General features: G+C 50.8%; 1 protein-coding gene across 2 annotated transcripts in view; it reads right to left on the bottom strand.

The window, feature by feature from the left end:
• The window catches only part of SFSWAP (splicing factor SWAP), a 69315-nt gene extending 50938 nt beyond the window's left edge, over positions 1-18377 (bottom strand). The window contains exons 1-7 of one of the 2 annotated variants that reach the window (XM_032396318.1): positions 18005-18377; positions 15293-15462; positions 14579-14710; positions 10332-10417; positions 4825-5050; positions 3616-3722; positions 3082-3214 (exon numbers count right to left, since the gene is read on the bottom strand). In XM_032396318.1, coding sequence (XP_032252209.1) covers positions 3082-3214; positions 3616-3722; positions 4825-5050; positions 10332-10417; positions 14579-14710; positions 15293-15462; positions 18005-18222 — 1072 coding nt within the window. In that variant the 5' untranslated portion in view covers positions 18223-18377. Of the gene's footprint in view, positions 1-3081; positions 3215-3615; positions 3723-4824; positions 5051-10331; positions 10418-14578; positions 14711-15292 lie in introns of both variants that reach the window. The other variant, XM_032396319.1, reaches the window with a different exon arrangement.
• Between the last annotated feature and the right edge of the window lie 1069 nt (positions 18378-19446).

The following is a 19446-nucleotide window of genomic DNA, read 5'->3' as shown; positions in this document are numbered from 1 at the left end:
TCACTTTGCTGAGCTGTCCACGCGGCACCTCCACCTGGAAGCCGCCAGGCTGCTGGGTAAAAGACGGGGCTCATCCCTGGGGACTCCCCTCCCCGCAGGCTGCCCCGGTGCCTTCCCCACCCGCTCTGGTCGTGCGTCTCGGGGCTCTCGTCCGCGTGCCCCCTGACGGCGGCCCCGCTGTGCGTGCTGGGCAAGCTGCCAGCCTGGTGCGCTGCACGCCAGGGCCGTGAGGCTCCTCTCCAGCTCGCTGGGCCTGTTTGCTTGAACGGCACAGCTGTCCTCTGGAACAGTTTTTTCCAGTGAAACTACTGTAATTACACATTTAATTAGAATTTATGCAAATCAGTGGAGGGCCAACTGCTTACAAGACCGTGTGGAACCAGGGAGAACTGGGCGGAGAGCTGTCAAGTCACAGACCGCCACCCAAGCTCTGCTCCGGGGCGCCAGCACCTGGTCACCGCACGGCGTCCGGAACGGAGGGGGCAGTCCCACGCGACTGGCCGATGGTACACCTCGTGTCCACGGTACGAGATGTTTCAGGTCCGCCGGTACCACTTCTAGGTCTGTTCTTAGCCCAGACTTTGTTTAAACCACCTCCTCCTCAGGCCCCGACAGGTCTTCCCTTGTAACATTTCACTTACTACCTGATAGGACTCACTGTGCCTCCTTTTCAAATTTTCCATATTCTTGGTTTTGTTTTTTTTTCCCAAAGGTAACCATAGAATCTACGCGCAGATGAAAACAAACATCTTTGAAAACCTGAATACAGGTGCTCACACGTATCTGCACTGGGCAAGTTCAAGCCCGGGGCTCTTCCTAGAACCTGCATCAGTGTGTCTAACCGTCCCGGCCTCCTGCCTCACCCCACGAGCCCTAGACCCCAGACAGAGGTTGCTGTGGCGACCCTGAGGCGGGTGCTGTCGGGGGGCTCCCACGGGACACTCGCTCCCCACCAGGCACGGCCCCTCTCCCTCTGCACAGCCCAGCTTCAGAGGGCCCATGCTCAGGCGTCCATTTCCACACCCTGTCTGCTTCCCGCCCCACTGCAGGCCAGCTTCTGTCCTCTCCATGTCAACGAATCGGCTCTCGCTTCTGGTAACGAGGGTTCTACATGCAGTCTGGACACCTCACAGCCCACCTCCCCAGCCTCTAGGCAGCACTGACCACTGCTGAGCAGTCTCCTGAGAAGCACTGGGACAGCCCACTGCCCCCACGCCCATGACCCCTTCCACAGGCATAGTGGGAGACTGGATGCAGAGCGATGCCTACAAGCAGCACCTACTTGCCCACTGTTTTCTTGGACTGCCTTGTATTTTTACAAAATATGAACTCATTGACGACATTTGTAAATTGAGATATTTCACCTAAACGTTTTAGATTTCTTGCTTCTCCGGAAAACCTGGACCCCAGTCCCTGCCTCTGGCACAGCCGTGATCCCTGTGTAAGCAGCCCCGGGTCCTGTCAGCACGGACTCTCTCATCTCTGTTGGCTTAGACAGCTGAGCTGTGAGGCTGTAACACCAGGCTCGAGTCCCAGACGGCCTGTCACGCTCACACTGTGGGAGGCGCCGTGCTCACTAACTGGCGCCCCCTGCTGGAGCACTTCCGGGGGAAGGTGGGCAGGGTCCAGGCAGGGAGTTGCACCTGGTGCACCTGATGTTTGCCCAAGGAGGGACCGGCGTCAATGGGGCTCTGGGAGCCCGCAGGGAGCCTGAGTCACAGAGCAGCCTCTGGGCCTGCTGCACGGCAGGCGCCCCCCCCCAGTGCCGTGGGGGCTGCAGACACGCCGCCCGCCACCGCCCTCGATGCTTAACGGTACAAGCTCCATGATAAAGAGAGTGAATGATCGGGTGATGGTGACCCTGCCCCCGAATTTCCTCTCCTCTTCCGTGCAAGACAGTTCAATAGCTTCAGGATCTAGTGGATGCACACGGACAAGGTGTTTAACTTGCAGAAATTCAATGACAGGGCTGAAAAAGGAAAACAAGGAAGCCGAGGGACATTCTACTCAGCCAATTTCTACTGGTCACTCCCGACTCCCGTTCACCCGTGTGGCCCTGCTGTCCACACAGCACTCCCCGCCATGAGCACTGCAAACCCCAGGTCCTTTAAGAAGCTTTTTCAGGGTACGTGCATTAAATTCCCTCAAGTCACTGACTTGTAAAGTCTGCAAACGTTACTTCGGCACGTCAGAGTCACATGCTGCCACGGGCCGCACCAGGAGAGGGGCGCAGGGGGTCTGGCTACTCTTTCTGACAGACACTCGAATAATGAACAGCCTACGTCTTAAGAGAGAATCATCTCCGGCTGATCTTCCACCCTCTAATGGTGACGAGCTTTACGGATGGATCATCTGATCGGATCTGCAGGTGAAGGACAACAAATCCCTGCAGCCATCCTAAAGCCTCTGCTCTTATTCAACACTGAACTTCTGAGCAATTTTAAAAAGATCGGATAATGAGACCGAGGTCAAATACTTTCAAATGATTACTTGAATAGAACCTCAAGATTTGCCTTCCATTAATAATCTTCTGGTAATTAAAAAGACAAAAGGCTAGCAAGCAGCCCGAACAGGTGGGAACTGTAACTAGCTGGGACTCTAGGGCGCACATCGCACACTAGCTTGAGCTGTGTCCTTCGCAGGAAAGCAACCATGCAGACAATGCAAGCCCGCCAGCGTCCGCGCTCCTTGGGCTTCGTAACAGAGCTTCGACTTCGGTTAGGGCCGCGGCCTGTTGGACTCCAGACCCCCTGCAGGCCGGGAGACCATGCAACACCGTCCTGTCTGTGCGGGTCAAAGGGGGCACCAGGCACGGCTTCTTGGGGGGGGGAAGCAGGGGTCTTCAAAGAAGGGCAAAGTCCCCGAGCACCTGCTTTCCTCCCCTACCCTTCTGTTCATCCTTCCTGGAAGGCAGAGCTGATGCTGGACACGGAGCAGCCGTTCGTCAACATTAGGTGACACACAGCAGGATGAGGCCACGTGCCGAGGATGGCTAACCATTAAGACCTGAGGGACCGAGTCCTCCCAGCACCTCCACCAGACGCGGGCTGCAGGCCGGGAGGCGCACAGCGAGGTACTCACAGTCAGCGGTGTACTCGACCTGGGAGGGCTGCACTGTGCCGTCGGCTGCGGGGGGGGTGGGGGCGGGGCTGTCGGCCTGGGCTTTACGGACCAGCACGGCAAGGGGGTGATCCGGGTCCACCACCTTCAGAGGCTGCAGACAGAGAGGATGCATGATCACACCGTTTCCCGGACCCTGAGTCACGGAGAACTCTTTTGTGGCCAAAGAAGGCTCAACTTAAGGGCTCGGTGGACGTGCTTCAGGAAACCCTCAGCATGCATACAGAGAGGGCCTGACTGTGGCCATGCGTGAGCCCCAGAGGAAGCGAGGGGACAGATGGCTTCCATCCTCTAGTAACCACTCGGGAAAGGAAGGAGGGGTGGGCAGGACTGTACTGCCCCCGATAAAAGTGAGCCACCAATCAAACAATGAAAATGCAAAACAGACTCTGATGATGATAAGATAAGATACAAAAGAAATGGCTGCTTCATGATTTTCCAAAACTAGACTAGCAGCAGTTTTGTTATAGTACAAAAAATACAGAAGATCAAAACCTTCATCAGCTCCTCCAGGCGGTTACACTTCTTGGAAGCAAAGAGAGACGGGTGCAGGTAACTCCCATCTCCTTCATCATCGTCATCATCAGAGCTGACCCCCGACTCTGGAAAGCAAAAGTGTGTTTCAAGATTCTGGTGTGTGCGGAGAGACAGGGCACAGATACATGATGGGGACACTCAGAAGCAGACAAAGACAGGGCTGCTGGTAACCGTGTGGCGGTTATCTGCTGGAGAGCACCTCTGGAGAAGAGCCCCTGGAGCGCCACTGCCCAATGTGCTCAGTGGAAAGCAGGGGACAGAGACAGGCGAGCGCCGCGGGCCCAGCCAGCACAGCCGTCCAGAGCTCACTAGTCTGGAGCCACCGCGTTTTAATTTTTTAGAAAAAAGGCAAAAATCCTGATTGATGAAAGGTAGAACAACGGCAACCGATACTTTAAAAAACTAACTGTGGAGAAAATGAGATCTGTAAGCAAGGTTTGCACAAATGATTCTGAAAATCATGTTTCAGCTCAAGAGAAAAAAATTCAATGGCAGACACGTATAGACTGCTGTCCCTGCACATTTTTCAAAAGAGTTAACTGGGCTTTGTGGTAAGAATTCCCAATTTAGATATTTAATAAAACAACAGGGCGCCTGGGTGGCTCAGTTGGTTAGGCAACTGCCTTCGGCTCAGGTCATGATCCTGGAGTCCCTGGATCGAGTCCTGCATCGGGCTCCCTGCTCGGCAGGGAGTCTGCTTCTCCCTCTGACCCTCCCCCCTCTCATGTGCTTGCTCGCTCTCATTCTCTCTCTCTCAAATAAATAAATAAAAAATCTTTAAAAAAAAAAAACAACAGATCATGGTAGAGATGAATAAAAAAAGGGAGTAAAGCCGACCGCTCCATTTCTGTGCGCACGGCTGGGACCACCCCAGGAAGCAGATTTACTCTTTTCTCCAGGAAATGTGAAACAGCCAAAACGAGAGGAAAAATTTCCAAACCAGATGATTATGTTCTGATAGCATCAATATTTAATTACATTTCACTATCTATGGAAATACTAATTAAGAATCTAGTGTATTTCCAAGATCTACGCAAGAAGCGCTTTACCCCATCTAATCAGCACGCCTTAGTGACGGCATGAACATTCCGGAAATACTGCCGTGCAGGCTTGTCCCCTCCCAGAGGCCGCCCAGCACGGACCCCGCGTCCACACAGTCTCACATACTCTTTTTCTCTTCGTTTCTGTTTTCCGCCAGCACCGTATAGCGTCCTTCTTTCATGGCTTTCTGGATGAATTTGTAGTAGGGGTTGAGGTAGTGATCAAAGCGTAGAAAGTCGAATTGAGAGTTTCGGGCCTGCTTGGCTTTCAGCATTATTTCAAACTGTGCTCCCTGTTTGCACACGAAATTGGCTGTGCGCTCAATGATAGCATGCATTTTGGCTGTTGGTGGCTATGAAAAAACATACATATTCACGTGATCAATTTTTCCTCTTTTTTCACTGGCCACATGACTTAAAACACACACAAAAAAACTGGTTTTACTGTCAATTGTATGAAATAAGAGACATTTCAAGGGGCACCTGGATGGCTCAGTTAAGTGGCCGACTCCTGATTTCGGCTCAGGTTATGATCTCAGGGTCATGAGACTGAGCCCCATGTTGGGCTCTGTGCTCAACGGGGAGTCTGTCCCTCTCCCTCTATTCCTCCCGACTTGAGCTTTCTCTCTCTCTAATAAAATCTTAAAAAAAAAAAAAGAGAGACACTTCAGTCGGAAGAGCCCAGTTTGAACAGCCCTGGTTCCACGACACTTTGGTCTATTTCTGGATTCTGCAGTATTTCATAGGGAGAAAACTCACGGACCGAGGCAGGCCACTCCAGCTTTGAGCAGAACTGACTCGAGGCCATCTTTTTTACACCAAGTCACTGTACCTCCACAGTAACCAGGTTCTGTGATGGGGCTGGAGGCTGTGAACCCTCAGAAGCTGTATGCAAGTTATGTACATATGCATGTTTCTAGGGAGGGGGTACACGTTCACCAAGTTTCTCAAGTGTCTACACATCACTCCTCTTTCCTTCTTAGCTGGGGCTAGATTTCATAGCTTGGGAAACAGCCTTTTCGGACGTGTGAGGAAGCCCCATGCTCTCACCTGCTCCTGCACCTCACTCGCCTCCACAGCACGTGGGTGTGGTCTGGCCAGAACAGGGAGGGTCTTACCCACAGGGACAGAGTGCACCATCTTGCTGCCTCCAAGTGAGGAGGTTACTACTAAGAACCAGACCCTGCCAGCGCTGCTGTTACTTCTACTACATGACACGCTTGGCATTTCCCACCCACAAATGGAGCTTGTCAGACCAGACGCTGAAAGCCATACTCCAAAAATACTTTTAATAATAACGCAGAGATTAACACTTGGAAATTACATGCAAATAATGTGGGAAATTATTCATTAAAAATGGGCAGTTAACTATTCAAGATGCTTTCTGTAATTCCAGAACCACATCCTTCATAAAACATAAATGCCTTAACTCTTAAATTTAATTCCTGAACTAATACTTCGAAGTCCTTCACACTTAAACAGGATAAGTACCTACAATTAAGGTTATTTATTGATTCCAAAATAAACTAGATTCCATGTCAAAGGCCCACTGTGCCTGGAGTATGGATCCTGAGGCAGATTTTCAATGGCTTGGGTGAACAGCATGATTAATCTTTGAAATTGTGTTCCACGCACATGTCGATCATTAACAGTGAATTCAGAACAGTGACCTTGAAAGGAAGCTACAATCGCCTCCATGGAGAGGCATTCTCTGCTGACCAAACTAACCTGCTGTTTTAAAATCTCCTAAAAGGAGGCCTATTTATGATACGACATCATGGTAAAAAGACAGTGGCCACAAAGCGTGGTGAGAAACAGAGCACGTGGTGAGCATACTTCTGGACCTGCTCGCAGAGCAAGTGGATAACATACCAACACCTGGTGTGGAAAATCTTTGCTCTATCACACTATTTTTACATCGATCTTTTTCTATTTAATACGAGTATCCCTACTATAAAGTGGGATTTCAAGGACATATATACATATATGAGGTGTTACAAAAACTGATGATAAAAAGGGAAATACTTGTCTCACGTGGGGAAACCTTTGGTTTAAGAAAGTGACTGAGCCCAAGAAGGCAGGCTCATGCTTCCTCAGTCCTCCCAGATTACACTGACACAGCTCTAAAAACTGCGCGGTAGACAATGGGAAATGGTAGAATAGTATATGAGGTGAGAAAGCTCACGCCAGTGTCAGGTCTCCTAAGAGCTCTGGAAAATGCTGGAGCTCAGACATGAAGCAGGGGGACCAGGACGGGGTGGCACGGGAATGGAAGGCAGAGTGAAAAGTGAGGAGCCCCCGTAGCAGCTGGGCTGGCCCTCTCCTCTGCTATGATCAGGGAGGAAAAATTAAATGCCCACTTCACTCACAGCCCAAAATAAATATCACATCAAGTCACAATTCAATTGTAAAAAAAACCCAAAAAACTATAAATGCAACGGTAGGAAACAGGATAATATTTTTAAAATCTTAGGGGGCGGGAAGGGACTTCAAAATAAAATTCAAAATCCTGGTGCTACAACGGGATCTAGTGATACGTGTGATCTACATTCTGCCAGGAAAGAGAGGTTGGAAGACAAGGTACCTGGAGAACACGCATGCACGGCCCACATGGGGCACGCTCGCCACACGTGAACGGTGCTTAGGATCCCAAAGAAAAGGCAAGAATGCCACAGGATGCTTCCCACCCCCATCCCGTGGCAACAGAACCCCTGAATTATGATGACAATAACACTCTAATCCAAACAATCAGTGGGGCCCCAGTCCGAGGCGCAGAGCTCTGGAGCCGGGCCCGGGGCGGCAGGTCTGACCCTCACGTGCCTCCCTTGGGGCAGCTGCTCTGGCCTCCCTAGACCTCCAGGTGCCCTGCGCACTCGGGCTGACAAGGGCATCTGCTCCCCACGCACTGGTGGGGACGGGAGCCACTCACGGCGTGTGGTGCCGGGTACACAGCACGCGGTCGGCACACGTCACCGCGGTGTTCCTACTCCAACGGACGGAAACGTTGCGCACCATGGCGATCATACACTGAACCCTTCCCTGCTCGTCCTCTGGTTCATAAAGTGTGTTCAAAGGAGCGTGTTTCCCTTAGCAATAACTTCTACTGGGGTCTGTGGGGCAGCAGCACTCCCAGTCCCTGGGGCTGACCACAGGGATGCTCCCTCCACCTTCCCAGCGGTGCTCCAGGTGTGGGGCACCAACACGACCCCGCACAAGCAGGCACAGAGCAGGGCACACCCAGAACCGGGACCGGGCGCGTGCAGAGCTCAGGAGGTGACCAAGACAGGCAGCCAGGTCCCCGAGAAGGGGACAGGTGGCTGAAAACACAATGTTGGGACAAATGGCACCAGGCCACATATCCAGGGAGAAACACAAGAAAACACACACAGAATCACTATGAAAAGCTAAAACAGAACTGTGAGGTCACTTTAGGGGGCCCGTGGGCTACGGAGCCAGGAGGGCCACCACAGTGTCGAGGACAGCACCAGCCTCGGCCCGTCTCGACTACCTGCCAACATCTGCCTCCCCGAGGGCCACGACTTCTAACTACTCCTTACTCTTCACACAAACCCCACAGACCCTATAATCATTAGGCTCTAATCCAAAAGCCCAGTTTACACTCAAGAACCCTTGAGTGCCTTTCTTTTTTTTTTCTTTTTAAGATTTTATTTATTTGAGACACAGCGAGAGAGGGAACACAAGCAGGGGGAGTGGGAGAGGGAGAAGCAGGCTCCCTGCTGAGCAGGGAGCCCGATGCGGGGCTCGATCCCAGGCCCCTGGGACCATGACCTGAGCCGAAGGCAGACGCTTAACGGCTGAGCCACCCAGGCGCCCTGAGTGCCTGCTTTCTTTACCGAGTGGGGGCAGCCCCGCCGCACGGAGGCAGCATGCCCCCCCAACCTACAGGCCGCAAGTCCCGCTGCAAGCACCCCGTTTCACACCCCACCCCCCAGGGACACTGCAGTGCAAGCTGCAGACCACGAACTGCTGCCCCCAACTCCTGACACCAGGACGCAGGGAACCCTGTCCGGCAGCGCCCCGACAGCACTCAGACACGGTTTCCACAGAATCAAACCATTTCCTACTCAAGAGGCCGCTCTGCAATATCACAAGAAACTCTTTAACATTAAGAAAGCAAATTACTATTCTGCTCTCCAACGGGTATCGACTATTTTTAGCTCCGGCAGACCATTAAATAGCTTAGTGATGCTTACTCTGGCTGAGAATACACAGCCATTAAATATTTTAACAGAAAGTAAACAACACAATAAAATCTATTATACTTCCACGTTTATATTTGCATAATAGTTTAAAAATAATCTTTCACATGAAAATAAATAAAATTCCACATAGTCAACCTTAAATAAAAGCTTTCAGCATTAAACATAGGTAAGGGAGCAACCCGTTTTTAATGGGTCTTTCACGTAGAATAAATAGCACGTTCCAGAACAAGTAGGAAGATAATCCAGAACAATACACAGAAAGCATATTAACACAAGTCTTAGGATATCAAACGTTCAAATGACACTTTCAGCTTTAACTGAATGCTGGAAACGGGGAAGCAAACATAAGCAGTAATTCCACTCAGCAAAATCCACATTTTTACTCCTACTTGCACAAAGACTGAGAAAGCGAAGGAAGGAGAGGGTGTGAGTGTGTAAATGCAGTAAGGGACGGGGTGGAGGCTCTGCCGCCTGCCATCGACACACGAAAACAGGGGCCAGAACCTTCCACGAACAGTTTGGCCCCCTGTGCACCCAGAGGCTCAGAACCCAGGGCACAAGAAGAAATCCATGGCGCTAGAAATCCAGTCAGGAAAAACCACACCGAGTACCAATTTCCACCCCTCCCCCCCGAGTGTGCACATGCAACACTCCGACCGCTCCGGCCCACCACCTGCACGGCCACGGTCTTCTCCTGTGGAAGGGGGACGGGCACAGAAGCTGGTGTACGGGGCTGTCAGCATTCCAGGACAGCGCCGGGAGCGCAGGAGGCCCCCAGGGACACCCACTGCAGCTCAGCCTGAACCTCACAAGATGCAGCTGGAATAGCGGCGTGAAGGGAGGGTGAACCACTCAGCTCTGCCAGGCTCGAGCTGCAGAGCACTCAGGCCAAGAGGAGTCCCACCCAGGTTTTCCTCCTGAGTGCCAGGCGGCCTGGAGATGCCACTGGGCCTTCATCACAAGGGACAGGAAGCCCGGGTGCAAGAGCAGCAAAGTAAGGTAAAGACATTTCCCTTAAGTGCCCGCCAAAGCCAGGACAAAGCCACTTCCCTGCAAGCCACGCTGCCACGATTGAGACTGTTCTTATGTCTAAACGTGGCTAACAGTGTACCAGCAGCTCCCTCACCGCTCACTGACTCGGTTTCTCCATGCTGGTAAACGTGGGGGCTCAACTCTGTGACCTCCGAGAGCCAGCTCCTCGAATCTCTGATGCTCTGGTCTAGGGATTCTGCTGGAATTCCTCCCTTTTTCTTTGGAGAATAGGTGGGGTGTGGTTTTGTCTCCATGAACTCACAGATCATTTGAAAGCATTACGAACTTACAGGGCCGTCATGGCTACGCCAGGGCTACCCGGTGCTCCTAACCCACACTGATAACAATGGGCAGTATCGTGAACACGAAGCACACGTACCAGCTCCACGTCAGGCGGCACGTTCAGCCCCAGAGGGGCAATGAAAGGCTCCTCGTTTTCCTCTATGTTTTCAGCCTCATTTTTTTCTGTATAAAAAGAAAATATAAAACTTCAGAACAATGACCAGGAAGGAAGGCGGCCACCAACAGTAAGCAACAGTGGAGGGACTGCCGCGAGTGCGTTCCCTGGTTCTTCACCTTCCCATCATCACCTCTAGAAACACCTTCCCGTCTCCTCTTCCGCTCCAGCATGCACCAGTCGGGTTATGTTACCAACCCCCCAGAGGAGGCTGCTGGGCACTGACCTCTCCTGGAGACCGGGCAGTGGGCGTCTCCCCACAACGTGCCCTGCTTAGCGGGCACTCAGACCGCGATCGGTTCTCCCCGCTCCCAGCTCTGTGATGTGTGTGTGTGTTTAACTGGCACTAAGACCCCGTCCGAGCTGTTTCTGCAGGAACCCCAGGGAGGCAGGCACAGCACAGGTGTTCAATGCCCAGATGGCGGGATGATTTCACCATCGAGTTGTAAAGCCCTAAAGTATAACTGCCAAGACTTCTCCACCCACGCAAATGACCTCCATGACTTTCCCATTTCCATCTACAAACAGCTCTGTCCACCGAGTGTCAGATGGGGCTCTGCATGTCAAAATTTCCTGAATCAGAAGGTACCTGCATACCTTGCAATCACTCAGGTGATCACCTACTTAACCAACTGAGCCACCCAGGCGCCCCAGGTGATCACCTACTTAAAAGGACACAGTGAGGGCACCTGGGTGGCTCAGTTGGTTGGGCAACTGCCTTTGGCTCGGGTCATGATCCTCAAGTCTCAGGACTGAGTCCCGCATTGGGCTCCCTGCTCAGTGGGGAGTCTGCTTCTCCCTCTAACCCTCCCCCCTCATGCTCTCTCTCTCTCAAATAAATAAAAATCTTTAAAAAAAAGGACATAGTGAAATGTACAAAAACCTAATAGAAAACTTATCAAAGCTAACATTACAAAGGATTTTAATACCTACTAGGTTTTCTGTCAAAAAAATAACATTAAGTAAACATGAAATCTTCATCAAAGCCAATGTTTCCACCACATGTGGTTTCCTGATGAGATGAACAATTTTGAACGTTTTCTATCAAACCTAATTCTTCTACGAAGCCAAGAAGGAACTGTAAGCAGGTTTCATCGTACCTAAAAACCTGGGTATTCTAGTCTGAGGAGATCCAGGTGGATTATAAATTCCTAAGTAAGAATTATTTAACACCGTCCCGCCTGTTTCTACTTACGTACCCTTATTCTCCCCCAAGAACCAGACTCACTCGGGCCTGACAGCTTCCTGTGATCAGCAGCTCCCCTGCCAGCAGCAGGGACCAAACGGCCCAGCGCGGCTGGAGGACACCGGACACTCTGCTCTGCAACAGGTCAAGCAGCAACTTCAAATCTCACAGTGTCCTTGGGCACAGCGCCAAAGGTGTGTTTATCAAAGTACAACATTTACTCTAGCTCCCTAACATGACAAAATGATGGAAATTTTTCTCTTAAACAGCCTTGCCATTGTGTGCCGCTGCTCATGAAGTAAAGGAGCCCAAATCAAGAGCTGTTTGGAACACGGAGGTTACACAGAACTGCTCCGTCCTTACACACACCTTAATTTGCAGAAAAATAGCTTTAGTAGCACGGAACAAAATACAACCATTACAATACTCAGATTCAAATAAATTCAAATCCTCTTTTTTCATAAAAAAGATCTTAATAACGATAAAAAAAACCCACAGGAAAATCACGAGAATCTGCCATGTGGAAGGAACAGGGGGTGACACACAAAGACGCTCACACCATGAAGCTTAAAATGCCCCAAAATGCCAGGACAATACAGCAACTTTGAAAATCAAGGAATATTTAAACCCATTGATGGCACTGGAAAACCAAAAAAGCCTTTTTTTTTTAGTAATGCGACACTGAAGTAAAACCTCCCTGTCAGTGGTACTGGGTACCAACCTGAATTCTACCAAGTGGCATTTTACCTACATTAGCATCAGCGAAGCACAAATAGCCAAGACGTAAGTTTCACATGGGCCCAACTTTCATTAAAAAAATTAATCCGCAGGGCGCCTGTGTGGCTTAGTCGGTTGAGCGCTGGCTCTTCATTGCAGCTCAGGTCAGATCTCAGGTCCTGCGATCTGGCCCCGCACTGGGCTCCACGCTCAGCGAGGAGTCTGCTGCAGATTCTTCCTGTCCCTAGGCCCCTCCCCCACGTGCGCACTCTAGCACTCTCTCTCAAATAAACATATCTTAAAAAAAAGTAATCAGCATATAAGGCAAAGTCCTGAGAATGTGATTACAGAAATAAAAAAAATTTATAAAATAGTAAAAGAGAACTTAAAGAGAAAGCACACTAAAACTTCGAAGAGAAACTAAATCACATTGAAATTCTTAAAATTCAGTAATTGTAAAGAAGTTTAATTACACAGAGACAATATCCGACACGTGTAACAGGGGTCAGCAACTTTCTGGACGTTGCCCGACGGTAAGCATTTCTGGCCACACGCGGCCTGCGGGCCAACTGCTCAACTCTGCCACTGAGCCACAAAGGCTGCCACAAGCCTGGGCGGCTGAGCGCCCATGAAACTTCAGACAAACCTGTGGTTGGGCCGGCGGTGGCAGGAGGCTGATCCCTAATCGAGAATGTTAAGAAATAAATATTATGGATTTTTCCAAAGCTGTCACTTGATCTTGCAAAAGACATTGGGCCTTTACAAATTTCCATTCTCATGTATGAAGTTATATAGTATGTACTCCTTCCTTCTGATCAAAAATACTACGTATTTAAAGCAGACATAATGTACGCAGTTCGGGAACAAACCAACAGAATCTCAACTATCCAGAAACCTAACAGAGGTAACTCACTGTAGATAAAGGAATGAGTGCTTACTTCTTGGACCTGCAAGAACATTTCCACTAGTCCTAACTTCTGAAGGCGTGAAACGCCGTAACGAGGCTTTAACGGAACAGTCTTTGCAGAAAGTCTTCGCAGGCCCCTAGGACACAGCTGGACAATAGTGACTGCTGCCCAAGAGGTAAAGAGCAGGATGAGGGGAAGGGCAACCAGGAAGCCCCTGTGCAAGACCGCCCTCCATCCCGTGGAGGGGGCAGGAGATCCCCACGCGGCCGCACCAGGCCGGGCGGACCACACTGTAACAGACTTGTCAGGAGGTCTCTAACTGGACGAGAAACCAATTAGGTCCCAAATAACTGTCAGCTCTGAAACGAAATCCCCATATGATGTGATTCTACTTTATTAAACATTCGTGTAGTTTCTAAAGTTAGAGTTCTCCTTCCCTTTAATATTTTTATTTATTTATTTAAAGTAAGCTCCACACCCAACGTGGAGCTAGCACTCACGACCCTGAGATGGAGAGTCACATGCTCTACGACTGAGCCAGCCGGGTGCCCCATACAGTTCTCCGTCCCCTTAAACAGAACGTCCTGAACATACTGATCTAGCCTTGAAGTTTCCGGTTCGTGTTATCGTTATCGATAGTTAATGTCTGATTACTATGCAAGACTGTAATAACTGTGCTCTCAGGGCTTACCAAAGTGACTAAGGATATCTGTTCCTGCACTCGCGAGTGCAGATATTTTGGGGGCACTACTTTTTTACATTGAAAGTTCCTAGAGTTAAACCAGAAGAGTATGACCTTAAAATCTTCCATTTTATATAAACATTACTGCACAACACCGCACGGGTGTGTGTGTTGCGGGTCCTACCAAGTCTAACTGGGAGGTCTCAGGCTCGTCTCTGTTGATCAGCAAGTGACTTCACAGGCGTCCTGCTGAGCCTTGTCATTATTTTAGCTGTGGGGGGATGTGAAGCAGGAGGTTCACACGAGGGTAGTTAACGCCTATCCTGTAAAGTGACACCCGCCCGTGAGAACAAATCACCACGTGTATCAACTCATGTATCATCAGTTAAGAAACAAAGATCCAGAGTGAGTAATTCCAGTTACCCGAGTCAAAGAGAAATACGTGGAAGGCATCTAGATCCAATGCAGACAAGGGCCTGCATTCAGTTTCCACCTCCAGGAACACTTCATTTTCTCGTTTCTAGTTTGTTCTACCCTAAGACAGAGTTCCGCTAACGCTGTCTGTGTCACGGTGAGGTTCCCGTTACTCAGCGTCCACGCCCATACCGTGAAGGCTGTGCTGCTACGTGTGCGGGATGCCGCCAGCCGCGTGTCACGCCGGCAGCCCCCCCCTCACCTCTCTGTTTGGAGGGCTCCTCCTCCTCTGTCGGCTCCGACGGGTCGTAATAGTCACTGCCGTAAGTGAATCCCACCGCGTTATAGCTCCCATCCTCCGCCAGCGCCTCACTCAATCGCTTGTATTCTTCCTCTTGAATAAAAATGAGAATTTTATTAACAAAAATGGAAACTTACTGAGAAAAATCTTACATATTTCTAAAGTTGTAGCTATCAGTAAAGCATACAACACACTTTTTTCAACCTCTTTTTGAGGCAAACATGTTTTTACAAATTCACACCTCACATCTAATAATATGGACTCTTTTGCCAGGACATGTTTACCACAGTTAGCAGAACACACGTCTTTTGTGGAAAATTTCTTCCTGCTGAGAAATTTGGGGATTAAGAACTGTATTAAAGATTGTTAAGGCAAAGACAAGAACATCAATTTTAGTTTATACGATACTGTTAAAGAAGAACAGTTAAAGAGTTTGGTTTTTGTTTTTTCAAATCCCAGTCTGCCCTCAAAAGCTGGGAAAATTCTTTGTGGCTCTATATATAAACTATCCTGAGGTCCTCTCAGAACGCAAAGACTCCTGTTTTTCCAATCCACTGGGTACTGTCAAGATAATATCAGAAAGAGTGAGTATAAAAAAATGAATGGGAGTAAATTTTAAATACTTAAAAAATTTTAAAAAGTTTGTTGCTTAAGTAAGTTTCTCTCGAGCAGTACCTTGCCTTGCCTCCTCCTCAAGCAAGTCCGTATGCAAGGCTAAATACCTCTCTTCATCACACAGGGCATCTACTCGTGCCTCCTCTTCAGAGAGCTGGTAATCTCGGTTCCATGTGGAATACTCAGCATCGTACTCAGAAAGGTCATGCAGGTGACCGCGCCCATCATATCTGTAATATGAACACGCTGGTCAATGGAAAGAAGTTAACGTCTAGGTTGGTTTGTGTGTGATGTTTTATATACATACTTACCGATTAAAACAAAGAAATAAAAATATTAAAACAAACATAAAAAATCTTCTCAGATTTATATTTAATTTGGCTAGTCATAGCTCACCTACTTTTAAACTCAAGTTATTGTAACAAAGTCTAAATTCCTTTGTATAATATGACAAAACTTGTAATTAAAGGTAAACAACCCTTTAATAGCATAAATGGTGCTCACTTCACTAGCAGTGCTTACCGTTTATGGTTTGCTCAACCATTCAATGCCATTTGCAAAAAAAATAAAAATAAAAATTTTTTTTTCTGAAAAGTCAAATACAGCTTACATTCACACAAACCGAATACATAAATACCTATCCGTAAGAACCCAACGGTCGAAATTTCCTCGCTTCTTTCTGCTAGTCCCGAACTCAGGAGAGATCTTCACCAAAGAAACTTGCGTCCATTGGAGGTAAAATCTTGGCTAGGCTCGCCCCCTAGCCACTTGGCTGAGGAAATAAGTGCTGGGTTATGTGATAGAGAGACACACATACATAGGAACAGTGACATATACGTGCAGTTTAAGGAGGTTCACTGGAAACAGAGCAAAACTATTAGCAGGTGCAGTATAAATATCTTCTTCTAAACTTTATACCCCCAGGAAGTCACATACGTTAAGACACATCCATGTTTTTGTGCATGGACCAACAGGCACTTTAGCCAAATTAGAAATAAAGGCACTTTTTGCTATACCTTTAACATAAAGATTCAATGAAGCTGCTGTCGATGTGCAATATCAAATAATAAATGAGTGATTTAGAAACACTCAGATTTAGGCTTGCAAAGACAAAGAGAGACAAACAAAAGTCTGCCTGACTTTTTAATGCTGACTTTTGTAATGAGGACCAAAAATTACTTAAATAAAAAAGACATTTACAAGAAAAAAGGCCAAAATTCCAGAGTAGCCAAGTTATTGCACTTTATTAAATTTCAAAATTATTTTTGATGTAAACCTCCTTAACTTACAAATGTAGATCATTATTTGAAAATATTATACATGTACATGTGTAGCGTTTGCTCCCCATTAGTTTTGGAAGACCTCACTCCAATCATGTACAGAATGATATGGAAAACTGCATAAAGAGCTCAGACTTCATCGCTTACCAAACTTTAATAATAAATATCACAAGTAACACTTTGGAAAAGCAAGCTGCCTAACAACTCAGGCAACATCAATCGATAGAAACTATGGTTTAAAGGCACAGCATGTTTGAGCAGAGCATGGAGCGTCAGGTCCAGACCTGCTCTGGCAACCCTCCCTTCCAGAGTCACTGTTCTCTAGATCTAACTCCAAACGGCAACGTCAGGGATGGAAAAAGGCCTATTTGGTCATGAATGTGTCCATTCTGGCCAGCTCACAGGTCATCCCTACAGTCATGTCCCAGGGCTTTGCAGAATCCAGCTTTAATCAAACGACGGGCTTCCTTCACTCGGAGACACTATTCCACAGTTAAATGGTTGGTCATCGTTAGCTTTTCAGTCCGGGCCCCAGAAGCAGAGTTGCCAAACCGGCAAAAAAAAAAAAAACCAAAGCAACAAACAAGAACCCCAAGGAGAAGGAAAGGGGGCCTGAAAATATGGGGGGGGGATGGGAGCAAACAACCTACAGCATGTAATGCTGTCCTTTTCAAACCAAACATCTTTAGAAATCCCCCACCCCGGACCCCTCTGCCCAAAGCGGCTAAACACCCCCAGGGCGATTATCTAAAGCAGGTTTGATTTGAAAAGAAACACATCTGCATCCCAGTTCCACCCGTGGGTTTTCAGAGACCGTGAAACCAGCCCTAAGAACACCACCTCTGAGAGCAAAGCCAGCGTCTGCCCGGGTCAACTGGCTTCCAACTGATCGGCAAATTCACCCTGGGTCTGAATCAAGTCAGAACACGTCAGATTATCCCAGGGTGGGGAGAAGGGGGCTGGCGGAGTCAGAAGGTCATGCCGGCAAAACAGGGGCGCTCCACAAGGAGGGCGCGGGGGGCACACAAGTTTCAAGGCTAACTCTCGGGGTCCAAAAGGTTTTCTAACAGCGCGGCCTCAGCGTGCGATGTCTCGGGGTGCCCTCCCACCACGCGGAGCTGCGGGAGCGCCGCGGGCAGGGAGGCAGCGCACGACCCCACGGGAACGCCGGTCGGGAGAGGCCAGGGCACGGGCAGCTTCCGCCGCGCGGACCGGCCAACTGGAACCAGCGACCGGGGTGAGGGGTCGCGAGGGGCTGCAGGAGCAGAGACGATCCCTCCGGCGACACACGCGACTCCAGCCAGTGTCTTAGGGCGGGTTTCACCGTCCCCCTCCCTCCAGAACCAGGGGGATGTAAGGACAGAGGAGGGGGTCCCCCAGATCCCCGCTGGCTCCACAAAACTCCTGCTTAGTCCTGGCCATCAAGTCAACATCAGACGAAATCAAGCGGGCGAGGGAAGGGGAGGACCGGCGGGTGGGGGGAGGAACCGACCTGTCGATGAGGATCTTGTGGTCCCCCATCCAGGGGATGAGGTGCTGTCCCTGTTCCTGGGCCAGGGCCCGCTCGTCATCCCGGAACAGCTTGCAGGCATAGCCGAAGACCAGCAGCTCCACTCGGTTTCCCCCACCGCCCGCACCGCCGGGTCCGGCCTCCTCTTTCGCGCCGCTTTTCCTCTCGGTTTTGGCACGGCCTCCGCTCGCGCCGTACATGACAGCGTCCCCGGCGTCCAGGCTGGTCCTCTTCTGCGCCGCGCGGATGTCCCCAATGCCTCCGCCTGGCCTACCCCCTCAGTCAAAAGCGCCGCATCCCGGCCCCAAACTCGACACGGCCGCCATAGCGGGCAACAAAATGGAGGAAGCGCAACTTCCGGCGAGGGGCAGCCCTACTTCCGGCGAGCAGGTGCGGCAGATTCGCTACTCTTTGGAGCCGTTCGAGGCGCCAGAAAGTATCTTGGCTCTAGCCTTCTGCATTCGGAGGCCTCGCCACGGTAGGAGCTGATGTAATCAAAGGACAGAGCGTGTGTAGGTTCGCTTTCTCAGACGGTTGTCCAGGGCAGTGGCGAAAGCGCGGCGCCGGATTGCGCGCTACCTGCATCGGGCCGGCCGAGTGCGCGGCTCGCTGGGGCGGCCCCTCCCTGCGCGCGTGCGAGGTCTCCTGGTCTTCGCTGCCCCGGCCAGGGTCCGGGCCGAGGACTGGGGGGTCGGGGGCTGGGGGCTGGTGGACCAGGGGATTCTGGGGCTGGGGAGCTCTTGGGGCAGAGGTCTGGGGGCCTGAGGGGCCGCGGAGCTCTGAGGCTGGGGCTGGGGGGCTGGGGGGCTCTGAGGCTGGGGGACCAAGGGGCCGCGGAGCTCTGAGGGTGGGGGCTGGGGGTCCGGGGGGCTCTGAGGCCGGGGGACCAAGGGGCCGCGGAGCTCTGAGGCTGGGGCTGGGGGGCTGGGGGGCTCTGAGGCTGGGGGACCAAGGGGCCGCGGAGCTCTGAGGGTGGGGGCTGGGGGTCCGGGGGGCTCTGAGGCCGGGGGACCAAGGGGCCGCGGAGCTCTGAGGCTGGGGCTGGGGGGCTGGGGGGCTCTGAGGCTGGGGGACCAAGGGGCCGCGGAGCTCTGAGGGTGGGGGCTGGGGGTCCGGGGGGCTCTGAGGCCGGGGGACCAAGGGGCCGCGGAGCTCTGAGGCTGGGGCGGGGGGGCGGGGGGGCTCGGGGGCTGGGGGACCAGGGGGCGGCGGAGCTCGGGGGGGGGGGCCGGGGGGTCGGGGGGGCTAGGGGTTTGGGGGTCAGGCCCTGCCCTTTCCAGGGCAGTCGCTTCACGTTTCTGAGGCCCTGGTAACTTCTGGGTCCTGGGGATCGCGACCCTCATCCCGTCTACCTGGGAAGGTTTCCGTAGCAGAAACCGAAGGGCTTAGTAAGTCGTGAAGCCCCTCGCCGTAACCGGGCTTCA

Source organism: Phoca vitulina, unplaced genomic scaffold (assembly GCF_004348235.1).
Source record: "Phoca vitulina isolate PV1807 unplaced genomic scaffold, GSC_HSeal_1.0 scaffold91, whole genome shotgun sequence".
NCBI lineage: Eukaryota > Metazoa > Chordata > Mammalia > Carnivora > Phocidae > Phoca > Phoca vitulina.
Note: the sequence above shows the minus strand (reverse complement) of the source record. Positions and strands in the feature narration are given on the sequence as shown.